Source organism: Anser brachyrhynchus, assembly GCF_964034855.1.
Source record: "Anser brachyrhynchus genome assembly, chromosome: 3".
NCBI lineage: Eukaryota > Metazoa > Chordata > Aves > Anseriformes > Anatidae > Anser > Anser brachyrhynchus.
The window spans coordinates 99291297-99316157 of record NC_137696.1 but is presented as its reverse complement, the minus strand read 5'-3'; the positions used below and the strand labels follow the sequence as shown (position 1 = coordinate 99316157).

The 24861-nt window shown below is 35.8% G+C and overlaps 1 protein-coding gene across 3 annotated transcripts in view; it reads right to left on the bottom strand.

Annotated features, from left to right (window-relative positions):
- The window catches only part of KHDRBS2 (KH RNA binding domain containing, signal transduction associated 2), a 378776-nt gene that overhangs the window by 37890 nt on the left and 316025 nt on the right, over positions 1 to 24861 (bottom strand). For 2 of the 3 annotated variants that reach the window (XM_080584879.1, XM_080584878.1), the window contains exons 8-9: positions 15190 to 15248; positions 8732 to 8824 (exon numbers count right to left, since the gene is read on the bottom strand). In XM_080584879.1, coding sequence (XP_080441005.1) covers positions 8732 to 8824; positions 15190 to 15248 — 152 coding nt within the window. The remainder of the gene's footprint in view (positions 1 to 8731; positions 8825 to 15189; positions 15249 to 24861) is intronic. The other variant, XM_080584880.1, reaches the window with a different exon arrangement.

Here is a 24861-nt window from a genome sequence, read left to right as displayed (position 1 = left end):
GTCCTAAATCCTCAGGTCTCTCATTCCTACAGGGAATCACTTTCCATATCGTGAATTTAAAAATCCTGCCTCTGCAGTATGTTTCATTACACCCTTTAAAAATGGCATTTTGCTGTAAATGTGCTGCAGCTTCAATTACCCTTTGCTGAAGTGTCACTGCATTTGCTGAGAGGCCCTGGGGAGGAGTAAGGTTTAGATAAAAATGGAGAAGCTTTATTTATATAAATGAAAATGACTAAAGTAGTGAAAATACTCACTAACTGTACAACACAAAGACAAAACAATTTCTTGTTCCCTTAGACTCCCCTCCCCTAACTTCTGATTAAAATACCTTCATATAAACCATATAAATGTGTTTCTGAAACCGCATGTGAGAACACAATCTTTCTGCCAGCTCTTAAATATTAAAAAATGACTGTATATAACCATTGGAGGAAGCTGTTTTTCCTTGACTAATAGTGTTTTTAGAGTAACTTGTTGTTGTGGCTGTACCAGCTTCTACAACAGAACAAGAACAGAAACCCTAATTTGTAGTACAAGTCCTCTGTGTTCTTTATTCCAGCAACATGGTGGACCTATTTGCTTGATTTCCAACTTCAACAAGGAAGGATGGTGGTCACTATTTATTTACAACTATTTGTTGTAATTCGCTACCAATGATGTAGCAGTAAAGGATTATATATTTATTGTGTTGAAAGAAAGTTGATATGGAACAACACTATCAAGAGTCTCTGAACCACATGAACCTGGTGAATAACAAGATACAGCCACACCAGAAATTAAAATTGGATTATTATTGTGGTAACTTTTTTTTTACATTTTAAATTAATTTTTAGTTGATTTCTCTACCAACCATTAAAATTACACCAGGATTACACCAGGAAAAATATCTCGGCTGCTCTACTTTGATTACTCTGATACTTTTTGAAATAGATAGGAAGAAAGATTCCCCTTCTAAAAGATCCTTAACAGCTGTGGATGTCATGCTAGCTTTTACATACTGCCACAAACCTTCTGAGAGGAACAGTGTGGCTCTCAGAGCAAAATCTCTTGAGTATATGCTTTTCAAAGGGATCGTGTTCCCAAAGACCCCCCTAAGAATCTGTATAATAGGAGCGTTGTCCTGCCAAATGGTGAATTCAAGTATCCTGGTCTCCTTTGGAGTGTATTTGGTTTTAGTGCTAACTGAAACATGAAATTACATCATTGACAGTACATGGAGAAGGCAACTGAGGGAAGCAGCAGTCTTGCTAACTCCTTGAAATTACAGTTTCCTCTGAATCATGGCTTCCAAGTTCCCACTCACTAGCAGAAGCAGTGATCCCAGAAATGGGTTAGAAAGACTGTTTTTGGTATTGTTCAGTTGACTATGTATTGCAAGATAAGATCTTCCTTTGTGATTTCCTTATTAAAAAAAAAAAAAGCACATATATTTAAGAATGCATTATTTAGTTAATATTATTACTATATGTGTTAAGAGGATGTAGGCAAAAAACCTTTCAAAATAATTAGCTGTACAGTGGAATACAGACTGACTTTTTTCACCCATGATTTCATATATTTATCTGGCTACATCCCTTGCTTATTTTTCTTACACCTTCTTTTGTATGAAAGCTCATAGCTGCTGCTTTGAGAGGAACAAGTTACTACGCAATAGAATGCATCCAGAGGTGATTCTAGCCCCAGTCTTCAGTTCCAGGATGTTAATTCCAGAGGTGTCACAGATGATCTCCTCTGGGATACAGTACTGGTCAGGAGGTGAGAGGAGAGAGTAATTTGACATTGTGATCTCTATTAATTAGTAGAGAAATTAACTATTTGCACTCCAGAAAAAACAAACAAACAAAAAATCCCATAAAGTCTTAAAACCTGCATATGGCATATAAAAAAAGGAATAAATTATGGGTGCAGATCCTTGAGAACACAAAACCACAAACATACAGACACACAGTCAGGAAAAAAAAGGGCTCAAAACATGTTGTGAAGTAGGAAACTTGCTGGTGAGAACAGTCAAGCCTGGTCTTTCTCTGAGAGACTGTGCCAAAATGGAAAGGAAAGAGAACCTGGACATATCTGGTCTTAATATGTCAGTGAAGTGGAAACTGCACCAGAGTTCAGATGAAGAGCAGGTAAGAGCTGTAGTCTGGAAGCAAGAAAGGTAATCAGGAAAATCACTACTGAGACTGTGAATCAGCACGACCAAGAGCTGAAGAGATGTGCAGAGAGGTCATCTGATTCCTTTTCCTCCTTCTCATTTCTGTGCAAAGAAACCCTGTGGAGTCTGACCTCCCCATTCCCTTAGTCATGTCCAGCCTGCCTTCATCCTTCTGCTTTGGAGGGCTTTTTTCTTCTTCTATTCTTTGCTACTTCTGTCACTGACGCTACCAGATGTCAATGACTGAAAGATAAATTTGAATAAAATAAAATAAAATACAGAGAACGTATAAAATAGAAAGAAGGTGATGAGTAAAGGAGCACAAAAGCATTTTTTTTGCCTGCACTCACAGGAGTTGGAGGCCGGTCACTAGTGGTGTCCCCCAGGGCTCGGTACTGGGGCCGGTCCTCTTTAATATCTTTATCGATGATCTGGATGAGGGCGTCCAGTGCACCCTCAGTAAGTTTGCAGATGACACCAAGCTAAGTGCGTGTGTCGATCTGCTCGAGGGCAGGAAGGCTCTGCAGGAGGATCTGGATAGGCTGGAGCGATGGGCTGAGGTCAACTGTATGAAGTTCAACAAGGCCAAGTGCCGGGTCCTGCACCTGGGGCGCAACAACCCCAAGCAGAGCTACAGGCTGGGAGATGAGTGGCTGGAAAGCTGCCTGGCCGAGAGGGACCTGGGAGTATTGGTTGATAGTCGGCTGAATATGAGCCAGCAGTGTGCCCAGGTGGCCAAGAAGGCCAACGGCATCCTGGCCTGTATAAGAAGCAGTGTGGCCAGCAGGGCTAGGGAAGTGATTGTCCCCCTGTACTCGGCTGTGGTGAGGCCGCACCTCGAGTACTGTGTTCAGTTTTGGGCCCCTCGCTACAGGAAGGACATGGACGTGCTCGAGCGAGTCCAGAGAAGGGCGACCAAGCTGGTGAGGGGTCTGGAGAACAAGTCTTACGAGGAGCGGCTGAGGGAGCTGGGATTGTTCAGCCTGGAGAAGAGGAGGCTCAGGGGCGACCTTATCGCTCTCTACAGTTACCTTAAAGGAGGCTGTAAAGAGGTGGGGGTTGGTCTGTTCTCCCACGTGCCTGGTGACAGGACGAGGGGGAATGGGCGAAAGTTGCGACAGGGGAGTTTTAGGTTGGATGTTAGGAAGTACTTCTTTACCGAAAGGGTTATTAAGCATTGGAACGGGCTGCCCAGGGAGGTGGTGGAGTCACCATCCCTGGAGGTCTTTAAAATACGTTTAGATGTAGAGCTTAGCGATATGGTTTAGTGGAGTACTTAGTGCTAGGTCGGAGGTTGGACTCGATGATCTTGAGGTCTCTTCCAACCTAGAAATCTGTGATACTGTGATACTGTGAGTTGGGATTGAAAGTGTAAAAAGAGATAGTTAAAATGACAGTTTAAGAAGAAGCATGTAAAAGATCAAAGAACAATGCACTGAGGGCATACAAATTGAAACTAGGGACAGAGGTGAACTAGGGAGCAGACCTAGAAAGCATGTCAGAAAATGGACATTTCATTTTATTAATAGTTGAAGAGAAATCTATGCAGGCAGCTTAATTACTTAGAGGTAAGGGTCCAGTTTTTTCCAGGAATTTGTTATTACCAATTTGGTAATTTCTCTGATTAGTGAAGAATAAATGTGTGTTTCCTTTTCAGAAACTGAAAGTATAAATTATGGCTGATGTGTTGGAAATAGAGTTTATAGCTAAGGAATCTGGGTGTGCTTGGGCATGAGGATTGCTTTGGGTATGGTAACAAATGCCATCTTAGTCAATGAATTTTCTGGTGACTAGTTTGATAGGAAATGTGGGTCATGGGCACAGCCCCTTAAATTACACTGGACACCTTTCAGTTTGCTGCATGCTCCACCAGGAAACACTCACCACTAGGAAACATAAATTAACTGTTACTATCACAGACAATTGGCACCCTTGGTTTATGATTGATTGAAATTGTCTGTTAGTATTTTAGTACTGCTTTTTACAATTCAGATTGACTCTTAGTTGCTGTATTCATTGAGTTCTCTATATATTTTCAGTATCTGTTACAGACATCAATACATTAGCTGAAACTCCCTTGACAGGTTATTGTACAACCAATTGCTAGTAGATTCAGTAGCTCAGATTGTTAAACCACAAAATATAAGTTAGATTTTTTTTTTCCTTACTGGGCAGTCAAAGTGAAAAAAATGTCATAGTAATTTTAACCTGTGAAATACTTTTGAATCTGGTATCACTAAATGGTTTAATTTATAACAGAGAGGAAAACACATGAAGTTGTTTCTGTCTTACTATTTTACCTACGTAGTATTAAGAGTACATTAAAATTCACAGTGGTCTACCTAATACAAAATTCTGCTCTGAACATTGTTATCATCACATGCTTAAATGTCTTCTAGTACAAGACTCCAGTTAAACACATATTCAGAGAACTTTTCTTCTCTTCTTCAGTCAGCATTTTTTAACCTTGTCATGGAATTTCGATCACTGAATAAAACTCTTTCACAAATACACAGAGGGCAACAATACAAGTAATTGAAAGACAGATGATTTACAGTTAAAAATAATATATTAACAGTATCTGATTTGCATATGAATGTTATTTCCCAATAACATTTACATTTACATTTTTGTTACTTATATCCTGTAATTATAAAGACCCGATCCCTTCTTTTTCCCTGGTAACTTATTTAACATCTGAATATTGCCCACATTTTAGGGGGACAATTTTATTAATCTCTAGTCAATTATTTTGGGACAGGTGGCCAGGAAGAGATAAAAAGAGCTATTCTGTTTAGATAGTTAAGATGTATATTACAGTAATTAAGATAATGCTTTAATGTGATTTGCCATTTAGCTTTCAATGTTATTAGAAACACAGACACTGCTTTTAATTCACAATAAAATAGCTTTCTTTCCTATGAGGAAATATTCTCCTTAAAATCTTTACAAGGTCACTGCATACATTTGGCAAGAGAACACAACACTAGAGATGGAGTGTAAGTGGAATAAGGAATTGTGATTTCTAGCTCTTCTCCTTATTTGCTCAGTGACTTTGGATTTTTTTTTATTTTTATTTATTTATTTATTTTTTATGGTATGGCTGCCTCACCAGTAAAATGAGACAGGAATACCTACCTCCCTGGAGTGTTCTGAAATGTAATTAATTGTCTGAGCGGTAAAAGAAAAGTGCTATAGATGTGCTTAGTAGAACACCCAATAGAAACCAGACAATTAACTTTAAAATGAGAACACTGAAAATTAGAATGATTTTCTTTGGATAATTCAATTTGTCCTGTCTTTCTCGTAAATCTCCAAACTTCCTCCTGGAAAAGATGGGTGGAGGCACAGTGCTAAGCAATGCTTGGAAACTTTTTTCTACTCAGGCTAGTGACTAAAGTTCTGCTAACATTGACAAAGCCAGCATTTAACCCCATAAATCCACTCAGAAAATATAGTGTCACTTGTACCATAATTGGACAGGTATATATTATTTTAGACAAAAAAAGCAAAGCAAAACAAAACAAACAAACAAAAACGAGAACGGGCTTTGCCTTATTTTATAAGAATACAATTTGCATAGTTTTTTTTGTTTTTATTTTGGTCTCTTTTTGCTTATATGCAAAGCCCACAACATGCTCAAGATTTTCTCCCTTGATGTCTGTGCATTTACAATTTTGAAAGAAGAATAACTGGAGTGGCTATCTTTCAAATCACAAATGGTGATTTTTATTTAAATATGGACTTGTGTCAGAGGACAAAAACTATTTTTGAAACACAGTCTGAAAACCACTAAGTTTACTTATACCATACTAAAAAGCACTTATTTTTACTAAACCTACATAAAGTCAAGTTTGCATATGCAATATATATGGCTCAAAAACCTGAAATGGTAGGAAAACCTCCTGGTTTAATAGTCTATTTTGTGGACTTAGCTGTAACTGTTTCAAAAAAACACTCTCCCTGTGCTTGATGCTACTTTCCCTTCAGGAGGGCTAGCTAATTAGCCGACATGGGTACTCTAAATTTACTGTGTATTGTGAACTGCCCTGGCTTAAACTGATTCTTCTAAGTGGAGAATCAAAGAAACCATCAAGAAACCATCCATGCAACTGCACTGAAGCAGATGAGATGATTACTGTGGCACAAGTAATGTTGGCAAGAGGAGCAGTAATGAGTATAGGAGAAGGCAATTTCTTACAGGGCTTCAGCCACTTTTGCAGTGAACATCTGCAAAAAGAAATAATGCATGAAAATAAGAACTTGAAGGAAAGGAAATAAGGACTTTCCACTTAGGTTCTCCAAAACTACAGTTCCCATGGTGAAAGTCAGTGAAATTACTGTGTGAAATACTGCATTTGATAAGAAAGTTTTGCATAATTTACTTATTCTTATTCTGTCATATAAAAATGATTAATAATTCAGGAGTAATAGAGCAACAAGTTGCTATAAATTAAGAGCACTCTTTGCTGCTGCTACATGCATATATATATATTTGCAATGTAGTAGTATATCAACTGAAGTATAAAAGTTTTAGGATATACAGTCAGCTAAAAGAATGTGACAGATTTAAATATGGAACTTTCTAAAGAGTTACAACTTAATTAAAACAGTGATTTGACAAAACGGCAGCATCTTTAGTACTGTCCCCACAGCAGCCATCATAGCTGATGTGAATTTAAAATGTGTTCCTTTTCTTGAAGACTTTCACAATCACTCTCTTATGAAAATAATAAATCTCAAGGAATGAACACTATTTGAGATATAGCTAAGATGATTTCTCCAGTAAAAGATTTGATAAAATTTTGCAGGAAATTAAGGAAATGTTTTTAACAGTTTATTTGGTCATACAGTGTAGGAACTGAGGTACACAGGCTCTCTGGTACCATAGTAAGTATAGAAATGATTGAAATAGAACATTAATGAGAAGCAATTTGTATGACATGTATGTCCACATTCAGTAGAAATTTTCAATGACTCCTGCTTCTGGTGGAGGAAAAGTGGAGATCTGTACGGGAAGACTCAGGAGCACTTCTGAGTTTCCAGGTCTTCTTAGGAAGATGCTCATCTACCTCATGATCAGGGAGAGACTAGATGCCTTTTTATTCCCCAAAATAAAGGTAGGCCTGAAGTTTCATGGCACAAGGGCAACTTCTGGAAGAGATCCATGGCACATCTGGCAAGTTCATTGATCTGGGCCACTGGGAAGACACCAGGACTCACATGCTATATCAATATTATCAGGTAGTGCATGAATCATATAATCATAGAATATCCCGAGTTGGAAGGAACCCACAAGGATCATCGAGTCCAACTCCTGGCTCCACACAGGTCTACCCAAAAATCAGAATTCAGACCATATGACGGAGAGCAAAGTCCAAACACTTCTTAAACGCTGACATGCTTGGTGCCGTGACTACGTCACTGGGGAGCCTGTTCCATTACATGACCACCCTCTTGGTGAAGAACCTTTTCATGATATCCAGCCTGAGCCTCCCCTGTTGCAGCTTGTCATGCAAAAGGAATGATCTGCAGAGTGAAACAGCTGATGTTGAGGACCTGATGTTCACACTGCATGGCTTGTAGAAGATTTTTTCCATTTCAGACCAGCCCTAGTTTGAGCCTCTGGACTGATTGCTTACAAATAGTATAAGAGCAACTGGTTTAGTTTCAAACTAAAAATCAAACTAAAAGTATTTTAAATCTACTCAGTTACATGAAAAGAAGTGTAATAAATGAAGACAATTAGTAAATCTCGTTCAAAAGTGCCCTCCTGTTCCTGCGCTAGTGTAGAAGCACCCAGAATGCACTAACCTGCCTGCTGGTTGCTCTGCTGAGGCTCAGCAGAAAAAACTCTACCACACCAGGACAATCTGACACCTGCTGCCTCTTGGCATTTTAGCTATTGTCCAGTATCAAAGATTTAACAGAAAAAAAGAGTATATGAACTTACAGCTAAACAGAGCTCAGTTCAGCCTCTTGGCCTGAAGCAGACTAATTTGGTATGCTATGTCTTTTCCTGTTGAAGCTAAAACTTTATAGAGAGAAATGCAAAATTTCAAAAGACGAAAACAAAAGATCTTGTTCTAAAACTTATCTCTGAGATGCCTACTCAATGCTAAGATGTTCTATCAGTTGGAAACAAGTTATTTTTTTCTTTAGTACCTTGCCAGTGATACCTTCTATCAGATACCAAACATATATAAGTTCAGACTATATAAATGAACAATCAGTTCACATTAGCAAAGCTTTATCAATTAGTATTTGTAAAGATCTTTCCTGTAATGTGTAAACTTCACAAGCTATGTGAAGTCAAACAATATAACAAGGAGAATCAGACCTGTCTCTTATATCTAGATATCAGTTGCTACCTTAATTGAGCGCTTCATTTCCTACATTTGAAGCCTGAAGACTTAAATGGTGCTAGGCTACCAAAAAAAAAAAATAAAAATAAAAAAGGCAAGAAACCCTTAGCACCAAATGCTTGGTGATTAATAGGACCAATGACCTACAATATCAATGTGACCATCAGAAATAAGGAAGGAACTTGGATTGACAGCTGAACAAACTTCTTACCTTCACCTGCAGAGCAATTGCTAGGTGCTTCTTCAGAATTCACAAAATACTTTTTCTGTATACACTGCAGCATGGCTTCATGTGCTTTTGTCACTGCCATATTAAATAATGAAGGGTATATTTCACACAAGTTTGGTAGTTACTTGAGTTTCTCCACGAAATGAACACACTTGTCTTATAATAAGTTATTAGACTTTATGTTTCATAAAATAACATCTCTTTAACCAACCTATTTGTTTATTGGAATTCCTGAAGTTTCATCTCTCCATATATTTCTCCCTAAATTTTATAACTATATATTCATTTTTGCTTTTATTTGTTCAGCAGAAACTATCATTGTTATCCACCCTGACCTTCCCACCAAAAAAAAAAAAAAATACTGGTTAATGTACTTCTCAGAAAAACACAAAATTAAAAAGTAAACAAGATAGTCAAAAACTAGTGGAGCATTGTTGTATATTTTTAGCTTTTAGCCCTATAAAGCCCTGTAAAGAATTTTTTATAAAGTGTTGTTTGGGTAGAGTATTACTTAGTAAACTATTTGTCATCAAAACTATTAAGCTCTTGTATTAAATGACTGGCAGAGAATTATTTCTAAATAGTCAGTTAAATCATTGTGGCAGCATTTTACAACTTAAATGGTGTTTTACATTAAAAGGAATTATATCAAACAGTTATGCTTTCTAATTTTTATACAAGACAGAATTATCCTAAAACCAAATACTAGTTGTTTACAAGTGAGAGCTTAATGCTAAAACGGGGTATAATATGCACTACAAAATGTTATAATTGGAGAAAAATGCACACATTTTAAAAAAAGAGAAAAAATCCTGAATAATTTACAGTAAATAAAAAATGAGCCAAATATGCTTTCTCCTAGTATTTTTTTTTCTGAATCCAAAATATTTTTGTCATTTATCATTAAATGAATCTGAATATAAAATTTATTTTTTCTTCTTCCCCTAAGACTGATGAATGGAGCAAGGCATTTATTTAGCTTGCAAATTTTATAAGATAGAAAAATAATTTTTGATGAAATGAAGAGTTCCTCAGGTTTCTCAGTTAAATGCAAAAATATCTACTACTGTTTCATTTTTGGTGAATAGAATATTTTTTGAGTTCAAAGCAAAAATGATTGACTAATGCTAATGTTTGACTTATTTTTTTAGGGTACCTCTAATTTGTGTTAAAACAAACTGTGAAAAAATGAAAAGGTTTGGGGTGTTTTTTTTTTTTTCCCTTTTACTGGCATCAGAATAAACAGTGAGAAATGAATTCTGACTGAGGAATGACAAAATACTGTAAATAAATGAAAGACATTATGAATGTGACTAGAGAATAATAATAATTATTATTTTTTTTTACAATACAGTGAAAAATTGCAAACATGATCAGGAGCTAGTTTTAAAACAACCAAAAGGAAGTACATTTTAAGGCATGAGTAATTACATTGTTGAATGTTTCTCCATGAATTTCTGTGGATGCTAAAACAGAGTGAAAAAAGCAGTTAAACTAACTAGTAGAAGAGAATGGGACAGTGACTACAAAACACAGTGATGTGGCACATCTTTGGCCTAGGGAGTCCCTCAGTTTGCCAGAAGTGGGAAAGATTGGGATATTGTACAAGCTGAAGTACTACTTTGCATTTGTCCTGTTCTAGTTTTTCCTGATATTAGCCATTTGTAAGGAATAGCACTTGGGATTTTTGAGCTTGAACAATTTCATTCTTAGGATTCGTAGAGTTTGTTAAGCCTGAGTATTTTGACCAAGACAAATTTTCCAGTTTCATAAACATTCCTAAAAATTGCTGGCATCCCTGCACATGGCAGGTAGGTTGGAACTAGATGATCTTTAAGGTTCCTTCCAACCCAAGCCATTCCTTGATTCTATGGTTAATTTTGTTGATGATAGTTACACTGAAATAATGTCTCCTTGCTGCATGGTGTCAAATGTGATCAGCCTTGCCACGTTTTGCTGTATAGCAATAGAAGTGTGTGTGGAATTCACTTATCTCTTCTCTCTTTGTACAGGAGACAAGATACAGATTAACCTTCTCAGTTCTTGCCTAAGGCCTTTGGCAGGTGGTGTTCTAGAATAATTGTAGCAGTTTAGGGTGCTATAGACTTCAATACTCTTCTTTCACCCTTTTCCTAAGGTTCCTGTTCTTTTAGTAGTAGCAGCAGAAGCGCATATGTCTCTGAGATACTGTGATTTGTGACTTGACATAAAAACATAAATCCCTGTTGTCCAGCTAATACAGAAAGCAGTACCTGCACTGGGTTGTGAACTACAGCATCTGACAGTGGGCACACTCTTACTTTCTTCCATACTCAATATGGCAGTATGAACCTTTGGGAACAGAGGCAGGAGCCTCTTCAGCTTTCTGCGGGAGGAACTGGCAGAGATCCTCTGCAAGAGCTTCCCTCCTTTGGTAGAAGCTAGGCAGAAACTGTGTCTGGCAAACAACATCTTGAGTACTCTGAGCAGTTCAAGGAAGAAACAGCATTCAGATGAAACATCTGTGAGGTCAGACAGATATAATTAATATAGCTTATAAGATATAGGATGTGCTTGCTAACAAGTCATGCTATATCTGTTATCTTTCTAGAGTGGGCTAACAAGCAGCATAACACTTGTAGCAGGAATGCTGGTTTCTCTGTAGAACAGGGAAAATGAGAATGAAATGAGTTGAATGGTTTACAAAGGGCTTTTCCTTTAGATTGCTTCTATCCAGTGAATGAAATGCCTTTTTTGTACTTCAGCAAGATAAGTATCATAAATGGTTACTAAGTGTGATTAGAGGTGAGGCTACTTTATGTTTTAGAAAATTGCACAGTAGTTTAAGTAAATGGTCTTTCAGTTTTAAACTAACTTCTAAAGAAATTTGTCAGTAAAAATAATAAAGCCTGTAAGGGCTATATCCAGAAGATTTCATGCGTATGTCCCAGTATTTGTTCCCAAGTCCAAAACATTGATCTTTGAAATTCTCTAGCAGTAGCTGTATAATCCTGAACCCATTGAAAATTTGCAGGAATCTCATAATTCCTTAACAGAACATTCCCAGATGCTCCAAAGCTTCTGTGGGGAATAATTTTGAAGCATTTTAACTTTGATCCTTCTGAGAGTCTGGGTGACAAGGATATCAAATCACCGTAAGGAGTTTAAGTGACTAGCTGCATAAGAGGATCTGTGCTATGAATTTTTGTTCATAGAATGTCCCTAAGTCACAGGAAAAAGTGGGATTTTACTTATATCTCTCTCAACTGCCTTTGCTATTGCCCTGGGAGGTTTCCTGGTTGGATTTGTAGGGGATTCAATTTTCAGGAACTTCACATAAGAAAGTGAACAAGGAGTTCATGATGATTAACTCAAGGTGTAGATTCCACAGCGGGAGATAGCGTGTGAGAATCCATCTTGCCTAGCCTCAGACAAGTAACAGGCCTTTTTTTGCTTGGTACCTACATCTACATAAAAGAGAGCTGAACTTTTTGAGAATGACATGGCATTCAGGTGGACTCTGCTCTGAAACACGTGTGATTTTTGCATCCGTTTTGCATAAATGCATAAATCTAAACAACTTCTGAGAAAAGAGTACCCACAATCAGACTTCACTGCACTCTTTTAAAATGAGCATAAAAGAACCCATGAGACATAAAACACCTGATATTTCTCAGAAGAAAGAAAAGCTATAGCAGGCAGCTTGTATGGGGCTACTATGGCACTATATCAACCAACAAAATACAGAGAGCTCTGTATGACACATAAAGGCAAATTTGTAAGTACTACATAGCATTACTATTTGGGGGAATCAAGTTTATGAACAGAATAAAAGAAAACCTTCTCAGGATTCAGAACCATCTAAAGATAAGTTAGAAGCAAGAGGATGCATGAGACAAAATAGAGAAATGCCAACCTAGTCTTTTTTTTTTTTTTAATATATATATATAATACAGATACTGACAGAATAAAGGTGAAAGGGCAAGTTACAGGAAATGTGTAATAGACATCAACAAGAAAATGGGTTCAAAGTATTTGTGCTGTATGTGTGTGTGGTCTTATTCAGAATTTAGGGTAATTCTGAACTACAGAAGTGTACCAGAAAGGACTGTGAAGGAGGGATATAGTCTTATTGTGGAAGGTAATAAAAGGTGTGAAAATGAATAGAGGTGAGAGAACAAGATTGTTGATTCCTGTGGGACACTGAGATACGATAGGGGAGATAATTTTATACAGTATGGTGGATTCAGATGTCTCATGATGAATTGCAACACATTCTGAAGCAGAATTAGAAAACAGAGACATAATGGAGAGTTAGGGCAAAAGCTATATGAGGATGAGAAGGGGAGGCACCAGACTGCTTGGTTATTGGTTGAGTGGGAGACAGTGAAAAAAAAAAAAAGAAACAGAAAGAAAAACAACAGTGTGTGTTCAGAGAGAACACACATCCAAAAGAACATTCAGAATACTACAGCTGCATATACTCAGATTACCTCCTCAGACAAACAGTGGTAACTTTGGGGTGCAGAAATTTCATGCACAGCTTTCCAAAACATATAAACACCAATTTTACTAATCTGCTAACGTGAAGCAATGGGAGCACAAACTCTCATATACATGTCTCTCCCTGATTTCAGAAAGTAGAAAAATTGTAATTTGTAATCTTATTTCATTGTCACATTTGCTCCAGGTTATTGGCAAAACTACTCCAGAATGTTGTATTCAACTGAGAGCTCAGGACATACTTTATGCAAAAATGTAAGTCAACAGTTATCAACCACATATTTTGAGACAAGTCTAGCAAAGCAAACCCAGATATTTTCAGTTTGTTTCAGCTGCTTAATGGAAAAAAAAAAAAAGTAGTTTCATGCAGAGCATAAATTTAGTCATGATCCGACTCCTTGAACACTTTGTAAGCCTTAGTTAATTAGCCCTTGCAACCCCCCTGCTGGGAAAACAAGTAATATTCTTCTAGTTTTACAAATGAGGGATTGGAGGAAGAGTGACATTACTTCAAATGGCTTGCCCAAGCACACATAGAATCGGTGTGGGGGAGTCTAGTTAAAAGTTTAATAGTGGGTAATTCTTACTGTGCTGAGACTGTGCTTTTCTGTATTGCCCAAAACCTTAGCAACGCATCTGGAAGGAGGGATGTAGAGGGAATCTGTAAAGGGGAGGAGAGGTCTTTCATTGCAGATATTAAAAAACTACATACAAAGAGGAAAAAAGGCAGAGGGTGACTGAAGCACAAACATAAATATGGATATGTTATTATTATTACTTGTTTAGAACTGGAAATGTGCTTGACTGCACATTATGTTATCCAAATGTATTGCGAATACTGATTATATAAAAAATTAAGTTATTTCTGATTATACAATGCAATCATTTTGACAGCGTCCCGGTAATGTCTTGTGATTGCTGTACAAATACAAAGGAAACTGCAACTCTATATTACGGTGAAATTTGCTTCACAGCTGCATGAATAAAATTATTTTTTCAAGCAGCAATCCTTATATAACCCCTTAATGTAACTTCTGCTTGCAGTGTCATTTCCAGCAGCTCTCATTTTCATAATGCTTTGGAAGTCACCATGCGAACTTACAATACTTTATTAGTACCAATAAATCAAGCATGATAGCTGTGTTGAATACACAAGGGTCAGTGTCTAAGCTTACAATAGTCAGCACTGCTGTCTTGTCTCAGTGAAATTGTCCTCTGATTCACTGTGTCATCTGATGGTAAAATGTACTGATAAAAATATGCTTGGAAAAAATGGAATAGATTCTAATTAGTTATTGAAATACATCATTAATATCAAGTAATTGATATAGAAAATTGGCTGTACACGTTGGAGTGATATTGTCTTTTTGTCTCATGCCTTCTATTTTTTTGAAGAAGAATTATTCTGTCTCAGACACAGACTTAGTGGGGAGAGATGCAAACAACTCAGTGCTCTCTTTATCCTTACTGCCTCATGCAGCCTGAGGATACTCCTATGCTCCTCTACCACTTGGTGCAGGAGGGGTTCACACAGGGGTGGAGCACCCTCTTCTTCCCCTTTGAGCAAGTCTATACTTCAAAATATTGCAAAACTTGTTGGTTGAAATGCATATGGCAGTAGTAGATATACAGGACTATTGGCACATCAAGCAGACTGAAACATAGCACTGTGATTCAGGCACTGAGCAGAAACTTCAATGTTGCTGTTAAAGCTGATCTATGACTGATTAATTTGCTTTGTAATTTTGGTTAAAATGGATCTGCCCTATTTTCTGGTCCTTCATCAGTAAGTCAAACCACACCCTAAAACCACACAAAAAGGACCACACAAATCCATTAAGTTTGGCCTTTGTAAAAGCACAGAGAGAAAGAAAAGTACGTGGAAGTAATTTCTGAGTTGTCAATGACAGATTTTTCTTTTGATTTCACACTTTTGCGAAAGACAGAAGAGACCTTACCGTAGCTGTCATAAGCCTCTTCACTTGTTCCATGACCATAATCATAATATTCAGGCACACTGGAAAAGATTCAGATAGGCATGTTATTATTGTCATGGGTAAGCAACTCAAAATAGAGCACAGAAAATGAAATGTATTTTAATACTTTTACATGATAGCATAGTTCAGCTAGTTTCAGGGATAATGAAAACTATGAAAATGTAAAGAAGAAGGTATTAATGATGATAATAGATATAATAAATAAAATCACATTCTTTATCTGTTAAGCATAAGGTAAAATTGTCCCTAAATACATAAAGCTAGGAGATGTGACAAACACTGTCAGAAATTCTATTTGCAAAAATAAAGTATGAAAACAGTCTATCCACTTTATTACTCACTATTGTTAAACTGCCAGAAGCGGTGTAAACCCATTTACCTGTAATTCCAAACATTTATGCAGTATCAAATTCAGCATTCCTTTTTTCCCAAAGATAACTTTATTGTACTGTATGGAACCTGTAAACCACTTATTTTTACTGCGAACACAGACAGTTTTTCAGCTTTTATCCTGAAGAAGAATGTTTCCACTGCTCCTGCACAGGCCTATTGCTTATGCAGTTACTGACAGTCATGCAAAGTTTTACACAGTAGTAATAAAACACATATTTAAAGGTTTAAGGAGTGGAAAATCAGTTTCAAAAGAACATTTTGATTGCTTTTTGTTAATTAAAAAGATCAAGTATTGTTGTATCAGCATGTTACCAAAGGATTACAGATCATAGTAAGAACTTGATAATCAGCAATCCCCTTGAAGTAGGCACCCAGAAAATTTGACCTCTAATACATATTGAAACAGGAGCGGAATTAATCACACTCTTGCTTTACTGCTATTATAATTCACGGTTTGAATTCTGTATTTGGTACCTAGAACCAAATTCAAGATCAGACTACTGCTGCTATCAGGTACCAGGCAGACATTAAAAGGAGTCAGTACCTGACCAGAAAACTTGCAATCTCAGTGCATTATATGATATTGTATTTCTTCTATCTGCAGGGAAACAAACAAAAAATATTTCCCTGTTGTTAACTCTTTTGTTGTCACTTTTGCTCCTTTTTCCTTGGAGACTATGTGAGAAGGATTCTTTCAAAAACAACAGTAGCATGCAGCCAGCCCATTATTTCTCTATTTGTAACGTTATTGCTCAGGCAATTTTCCATATTGGATTATTGCTTCAAAAATATTAGTTTACACTTGAAAGAGAAGCTTAGTTGACAGTGGAATGTAAGGAAAAATATTTCACAAATGGAATAGACATAAACAAACAATCTGTAACAATTATTTTCTTAAACAAATGTTGACTTTGTTCACCAACTGCCTGTAATCAGATTTTTAATGTCTTGAACTTAATAATTATTCATAGCTATTCCTGGAATAATTTCTGAGAATAATTCATGTGCTGTATCTCATTTGAGAGCACTGATTGCATGTGTTTGATAACTGACAGTCAAGTTATTCTGATTTGGGACACAACATTCCCTGACTGGGTTGGTACTACTCTCATAGTCAGTTTTGAGCTACAAATATTGTGTATCGGTTTTTTGTTTGTTCTGATTTTGAACAAAAAATGCAATGATAATTGTTGTGCATTACTAACTTAGCCAGCATTCATTCATTCATTCATGTGAGCAGAAAGTGCACTGATGTAAATATCTTAGACATGAAATTCATTTACTAAAACAGAAAGTGGATTTATGAGTGACATGAATGAAAATTCATTTAAAAATTTTTCCCAATGCCATCTGAGCATAACCACAGTAGAGTCATCCAGTTTGCTTGAAAAGTAATTATCCAAACATATACACCCTTCTCTTGAAGTTGTGCAAGACTTTAGAAACAGACAGGAAGAATACATCTTTTTATTTGTTGAACACACTAAACATTCTGTAGCATTTTTGCAATGATTTTAGTAGCCAATTATAATACAATTTACAGGACTATCCAGGGTGAATTGGGTAGTCAAAATCAGGGATAAATCCAGTCATATCTACAGAGTTCATGGTTTTAGACCTAAGAAAATGTTTGAAATGTTCAGAACAGACAGTTGACATACCACCCAGATCTGGCATAAAAAATCTCATCTAATACAATTTAAGCATCATCATTTTGGCATACTGTAGCTTTTTCTTGGTAGAGGAGGGTGTTGGAATAGTGAGGGGGGTTATAGGAAAAGAAATCATAGAACTCTAATCTTCTGTCAGTGGATAAGATCCTAATATTTCTTCCTCTTATATTTTACAAACAAAGTGCATCCAAAGGTCAGCTTTTAGATGAGTGCATTTTGGACCCAATCCAAAGGCCAGTAAGTTATCAACAGCAGTCCCCCTTTCACTGGTCACTTGAGCGATTGCCATCAGTATAACATCTAGCAAAATGTAACACTTGTAAGAGCAGGTAAAAATTCCTTGCTACCTTATGGTTGTTGTATTTTTTTATTTGAGAAAAAAAACAACACAGTCATACAGACAATAAGAATGAGAGATAAAAATCCTGCACAGAAAATATTTGGAAATTAAATACATTATAAACAGAATTCAAAGTCAATATGCAAACCATTAAAATAAGAAACAAGCTGTATTGCAGCTGTAGAAAGGAAATGATTTGTTGTATACCGAAAAATTGATGTTTGTAAGCACAATCCTTAAACTGTTTCTGAAAACGCGTAATTCATAGCACAATATCTAAGTTCTCCAAATTTTTTCCTTGAATAATGCATGTTTTCATTGGAATGAAAATATTTCAAATTCATTGGTAACTCATATTTAGATAGTGTTTTGAACAATAACTGGGGTGAATTTGTTAGTACTTAGTACGAAATACCCGATTTAAAGACGTCTTGTGAGCCAGACTGTTCATTCATTAGTCTGCTCTATTTTCAACCTTTCTGAATATTCACTATAAATCTATTATATGCATTTATTTGTAAACATTTTGCTATGTGTTTTATTAAAGTGAACAATGAATGTTAGAAAAATGGGTGATAGAACATGGTTCTACATACATAAGGTCTTATTTTTTTTATTATTATTATTATTAAAATACAGATAAACATAATTCATTTGCATTATGCCCAGCTATGGAAGGAAAAAAACAGCAAATGAATTCAGCATAAATAAAAACTTGTTTATATAATTTTAACGTTTTCAGACAGTTCCTGAAAACTGCAGTGATCGTGAATTCTAGAAACCTCAGGTTCTGTTGGCAGTGCTAATTGGAAACAAGACATCATTATCTATCATTAGCATTTATTACTTTCAAGCAAGATTAAGTGTAATTTACTAAAATTCAAGTACCCACCTGAAAGCATGATGCAATACATTTTATAATGTGGATAAGATTAACTCATTAACAACTTCACAGATTTTATTCCTAAATTTTGAAAGTATTGCACTATACTTTAACACCACAACTCTGAAACACAGGGGACAATGTGCCATGACTTAGACTTACCTTCTATATGTACCACTTGTGGAAAAAATTACATATATGGGACTCTGAGTCTTACAAATAGTTTAATTATTTTTATATCCCAATTGTTTTTCAACATTAGAACCTCTGATAAAATTTTCCTCTACCTAGATTAAATTTTCAGAACTAGGATATATGATTCCGTGGTTAGCGGACAAGAATATTTATAATGTATATACCATTAATCTTCATAATCATAATATATTTATATTTATTTTTAACTTAACTGTAGCTCTTGGTTAGTGCTTTTGAACCCATTTTAAAGTCTGGGGATCAAACATCTTTTCAGGCAGATAAAGACAGATCAGTTCCAAAGAAAAGAATAAAAATGTTCTTTATTTGAGCACTAAGGACCTCCTGAATTCCTTCCAACCAGAATTATCTGGTGCTCCTATGAAATGACAATACATTAAATGCAGAGACTGTATACTTAAACAGCAACTGGCTTTTAATCTCTCATTAGGTGGGACATTTTCAAATTTACAGAAACTAAGCAAAATTAAAGTGCAACTTGTGTCAATACCCATAGGAAACCACACAGCTCAAAAGGCTTTGGAGAATAGTGCTTTAAGATGGTATAAGCAGAGAAATGCAAACAAAGGAGTTAAGATTGAAGTCACAAAACCTTAACTCTTGGGGTCAACAAACTACCTGAGGGAGGATTGATGTTCACCACTCAGCGATCAATGGTTTGAGATATGGAAAATCACAATATTAACGAATAGACTGCACTAGCCTTTGACTGATCTCTTCCTGTACCTGAAGGAAGCTGCTGGCAAAAGACACAGGGTCAGTAGAATTACCTTTTGGCTCCCTGGCTGCTCTTGCAGCTTCTCTAATATAAGGCAGCAGAACATTGCAAGAATTGAAGAACTTGAGTTCTTTGTGTTCTCTCATGTATCTTTTTCTTCTCTTTTTGTTCTTTGCTTTCACTCACTGATAAACATCTAAATTCTCTAGCTTGTTCTCTAACTGTGGAGCACAAAATGTGGTTGTGGACATGCAGTGGTCACACTAACAGCCAGAGTTGATAGGTACAAGAAAGGGTTGGTCTGTTTTAAACACTGCAAATGCATGGTTCCATATAGATACCTGGTGAAGTGTGTTCTATAGTCTATCCTGAAAGATCTTAAGAATCTAACAGCTTTTGATTAAAACCTGTTGAGCTAGATCTTTAGCAGATGATTATTTATTTATTTTTGCTGTAAATGCATATTATTATAACTTGCTTCTCTTTCATAATGGTTGCACTCTTTAGCTGGAAGATTATACACTAGAATCTTATATTAACTTTTTATTAGGAAATGTTTAGGAAAGAGTTAGTCAAATTAGAAAATTTTGATCAGCCTTGGAATTATAACTCACACATTAGATAATAACCAGGATTCTTTGGTGAAGTACTTGAATTGGTCCAAACTAGAGATTCAGCTCATGCCAGTGAAGTTCCATAGCTAGATTCATAAGCAAACAGATGAAAAGCTTCCATGCTATACTTTGAATAACTCTTGAGAGACTTCCCTCCTCGTGTTGTCACTTGACAATGTGAGAATGAACCAATGTGTTTTAGGACTGGCAGTCTTTGAAGAGAGATTCCTGCCTTTGCGTTGCGCAGTTAGCATCGATATTTTAGACAAATACAGAGAAATAAAATTACAGCTCTCTTTATATCTATATCCCAGTCTGTATTAGCTTCACATAACAGATTCTCAAGTCAAGCTAACGCACTAGATGACTTATAAGAACCCCTAGAGGTGGGATTCAACCTTTTAGACAACTCTTATTCTTTTTTCATTTCTTCAGGTGGATCCTTTGAGGTCTTGGAATCCTATCTCCCATTACCTCCCTCTTTTCCAATATCATTTCTGTTGAGCATCTTGCAGAATTTTCAGTTTTAAATACTGATAAATGATACAATCAAATACGTATCTCTTATGCTAACAGGATCCTGTCTAATACTATTCCAGTTGTTTCATGTATGACTGCATTTGTAATGCTTCTCCCTCCTACATAACAGAAGCAGTCAAGTCAGCAGGATTTAACTTATAGCTGACAATGAAAGAAGAGTTGTTTACACAAAACAGCATCCTTCTTCTTGGAAGAGAAGTGAGAGAAAGTTGCACTTACATGAACTGCAATATATGCAATTTTTATAAAATAATATTTCATAATATTTCATATTGGAAATGTGTAAACAAAGAAATAATCTTCCTAGGAATCTAAGACTTACTGGATCATCTCTGTTTAATTAAGCATTACATCTATAGGAAAGATGAGGAGTCTTTTGAATAAAGGAACTTGTAGGATTCATCCTTAAATCATAAATATGGACCTTTACTAAACAGTTCTTCAGAACTAATGGAATAATATGGTGAACAATTTAGTGGGTAAAGTTTCCTTTTTTTTTTTTTTTTTTTTTATCTGAAAGCTCAATTTTGATAGTATTCATATTTTTAACTAAGAAGAATATCTCCTTTACAATACTCCCTGGACTTATTTTGTAGCTTACAATATGCCTGAAGTTGAACTAGATCTCATCTGTCTCCAGTGTTTTTTTCTTTGAGTTCATGTTACTGCAACTCTGATTAAAAAAAATAATAAATAATTAAGCCAGTAGAGCTATAAAGGATATGTGCAGAGAGCCTTCTGAATTGCAAGATGATTTTGGATTCTGAAGTTTTTGCAAAGTTTGAAATAGAAACCAAAATTCCATTTATGGGCTACAACCACAGACACATGGGGATTTCTATTAAAATATTCTCCATCCCTCTGTATTTTTCTCATACACGCAAAATTATTACTATTTCAGAATATAATATAAAATATCTGCAGACATAGTATTTACAAAGGGAGTGATACAGAATTTTAGGAATCCCACCCAGTTTTAGAGAAAAAAAACTTTTCTCTACTTCAGAGCAGCTAAATTTTCATTTTGCTCATAGAATCAAGTAAATGAGAAGTGGCATTTGAAAACAGTTTCTGATGATGAATGCCGTAAGTGGATTGCTGTGAAGATACCTAAAATGTCATATTCTAGGCTTCCTGGCTTGATTGATTTTAATGGGTTGGAAATAAAATACAGAGAAATCTTTATTTAAAAACAGGTGGATATAAGCACAAAGCTAAAATGAAATACGACAAAGTATAAATACATTGCATTCTGGTTAAAAAGTGAGAGAATGCATAATAGGGAAAAATAATAAAGAATATTGCATTTTAAAAAGAACCAATGTACCTATTGCAGCTTGGATTATATTTATATGTCTATATATTTAACTATACAGGAATATTTTGAATGCGAAGGAAAAATGATTAAACCTCCAATCATATTGCCAAAAGATTTACTCATGAGAATCTGCTAAATAAGTTACTGATTATTCACAGTTCTGTCTAACTATCATTTCTCAACTAAGGACAAAAATGTTTCACTTAACTATGGACATGACATTTCACTCCAATCCTATTCTGCAGAAGCTTTTTACAAAGCTAGTAGTTAAAGAAACAGTGGGACTGGTTGATCGAGTAAGTGTATCTGTTCATTGCTTTAAGCATTTATTTGAACTCATTCTATCCTCAAGGAAGATCATTGACCTCTCTCTGTATTTTCCTTCTGAATACAATCACAACATATAAATCTGACAAATGCTGTTTACTAAAGCTCCTCAGCAAGACATTACAAGACATTAGGAAAGGACATATGTAAATATCATTGTGATTTTCTCTGTCTTAAGACTGTTCAGAAATATTTGTTCCATATTCAATTGCTTTGGTATTCAGTTAGCATAGATATCTTTCACCTTTTGCTTGAAAATCCCTCCCCAGCATTATTGCTGGGGATTCAATTGGAGGGAGGGTAGATATTTGGAAACCACAGACAGGGAATGCTGAACTGCACTGCACCTACAAGGGGTAGGTACAGACACACTAGAGACATTGGAAAGAGATAGGAAATTACTAGAAACCCCCTGGGCTTCTCCCTGCAGAATGTCTATCAGTAGGTAAGGAAACTGATATAATTTGAATATCTTGTGGGAAATATGTAGGCTTCCCTGTTATCTAAGCATGAAAACTTTACAGTGCTGAAGACTAAATCTGTAAATAGGAATCAGAATTTACCTGCTATACAACAGCTATTTGCTACTGGCAATGTTTTTTTTCCAAGTAACTTCTGATTAGTTTTTCAAAAGTTTCCAGATGAAGTTTTCCTTCAAAAGATATATCAGAAAAGGTTCTACTTTTAGTAAGGTTTTAACATCTGTTTAGCCAAAGCCTGAAACAGAACAAAAGAGACATTTCCACCATGTATGTAAGAAGCTTTTGAAGATTTTTGACTCAAAGTTCGTTGAAGAAAGCATAAGCTTTTCAGTAGCACTGTGCTGATCCCCTGCTTGGACTGCTAGACTGTACAATGATGCTAATGAATTAACACTCTTAACGTCACTTACAGGGACAAACGTGGCCTGTAAACTGCCTGTAAACTGCTCCAATACAGCCCTTATGTCAGTAAAAGCCGTAAAAAATCTAAATGCTGCTGCTATTGTTCCCTCACATCCAAAGCAGAAGTTTTTTAGCAGTTCACTCTTGCAGAATCTTGGCAGAATTATTTATTCTTCTTGTGACTACAGATGACAGTGAGAAGGCTGACAAAACAGGTTTTGCTTTGCAATTTGCGTTAACCATTGTTTCATGTACTCTGGTACTGCGGTAAGAAGTCCACTTCAATACTTGAAAGTAAAAGTAGCACATTGGATAGTTTATGCTTCAGATGAGTAGGCCATGATTCATTTCCTTTGTAGTGTCAAATAAAATTACTAACTGTTCATTTTCTTGATAGTTTTGTATCTAGGATTTCTCCCCCTAATGAATTTGGCACCTTTTCAACATAACTAAGGAAACAGTCTAAAAACAGAAAGTTCATCCAGTACTGCATTGTACTGTATTATGAAATGTATTATAGATTTAAGTTTGTGTACATTTATATATCTAGATGAAAATGTTATCTGTGAAAATTTAAGATCTGATATCGTTATTATGAGGTCATCCTGAAGGAATGGATTTACTGCAATTTAATACGATATGCAAAACATACGAACGTCAGTGTCTTACCCTATTATGAATGAATTCATTATGTATTTAGGGCTTGAAATATCAGACTTACTTTAGTTGTTCATAAAAGGATTTCTGTCAGTCATACAAACCACTCAAAGCAAGCTGGAGTTTTAAAATTGGGTTACTTTCTTTATACTTGCAACAGAACAGCTTCCTGAATTTAATTGGATTATCCTGTGTTGTTATCTTGAAATAAACTTAGTTATGCATGAGCAAAAAGGGGAAAAGGTAACAGAAGATAGATGTAGAAGAGACCTCAGGATGTCACCTAGATCATTTCATCTGCCTCTAGGCAGACACAAATTTATTTACATAATTATTTACTGCAATTTGTCAAATGTGGTTTTAAATCTGCACTGGGGGACATTCCCAAGCACTGTAGTTCTGTTTTACTACTATTTTTTTTTTCCCTAAAGTAAATTTCTGTTACTGAAACATAGAAACATTTTTTCCTGAGTCCAAAAGGAGCTAGAAGAGAAGAACGGTCCCTTGATAGGATACATGAAATAACTTGTATCCCCAGCATAATTATGTACTGCTGGTTTTAGAATTGTACTAGTCTGAAAGAGCTATTTCACCTGCAGCACTGTGGCTGTGAAGAAGACATCTCTGGAATTAGATGTACATATGAAGTCTTGATACCTGGCAGTCAAACAAGGGTAAACAGGTTGATTTGGAGCTCAGGTAAATACACCCTGTTGATGTAAATAATTCCTGGCGATTTAGCTTGATAAGATGTTCTTTGCTTTTCTTCCTAAATCATTTTGCAGTGTCTCAGCACTGAAGTGATTGTACCTTAAATCACATAACTGACATGGGATGAACTGTGGTCCATGTTATATTTCTGCATATCAGATCAAGGAATAAGTGATCCCTAAATCTCCTGTACTAGAAGTCCACACTGCAGAAAAGGGAGCTATAAATAAATATAAGCTGTACAGTAGATCACATGAATTTAATAATAGAAGCAAGAATAAATGAGAAAATAAAGTTTCTTTTCAAAGTCAATAACTTCTGGTATATTCAACCTCAGTGGTTGAATGTGCTCTTGAAATTTT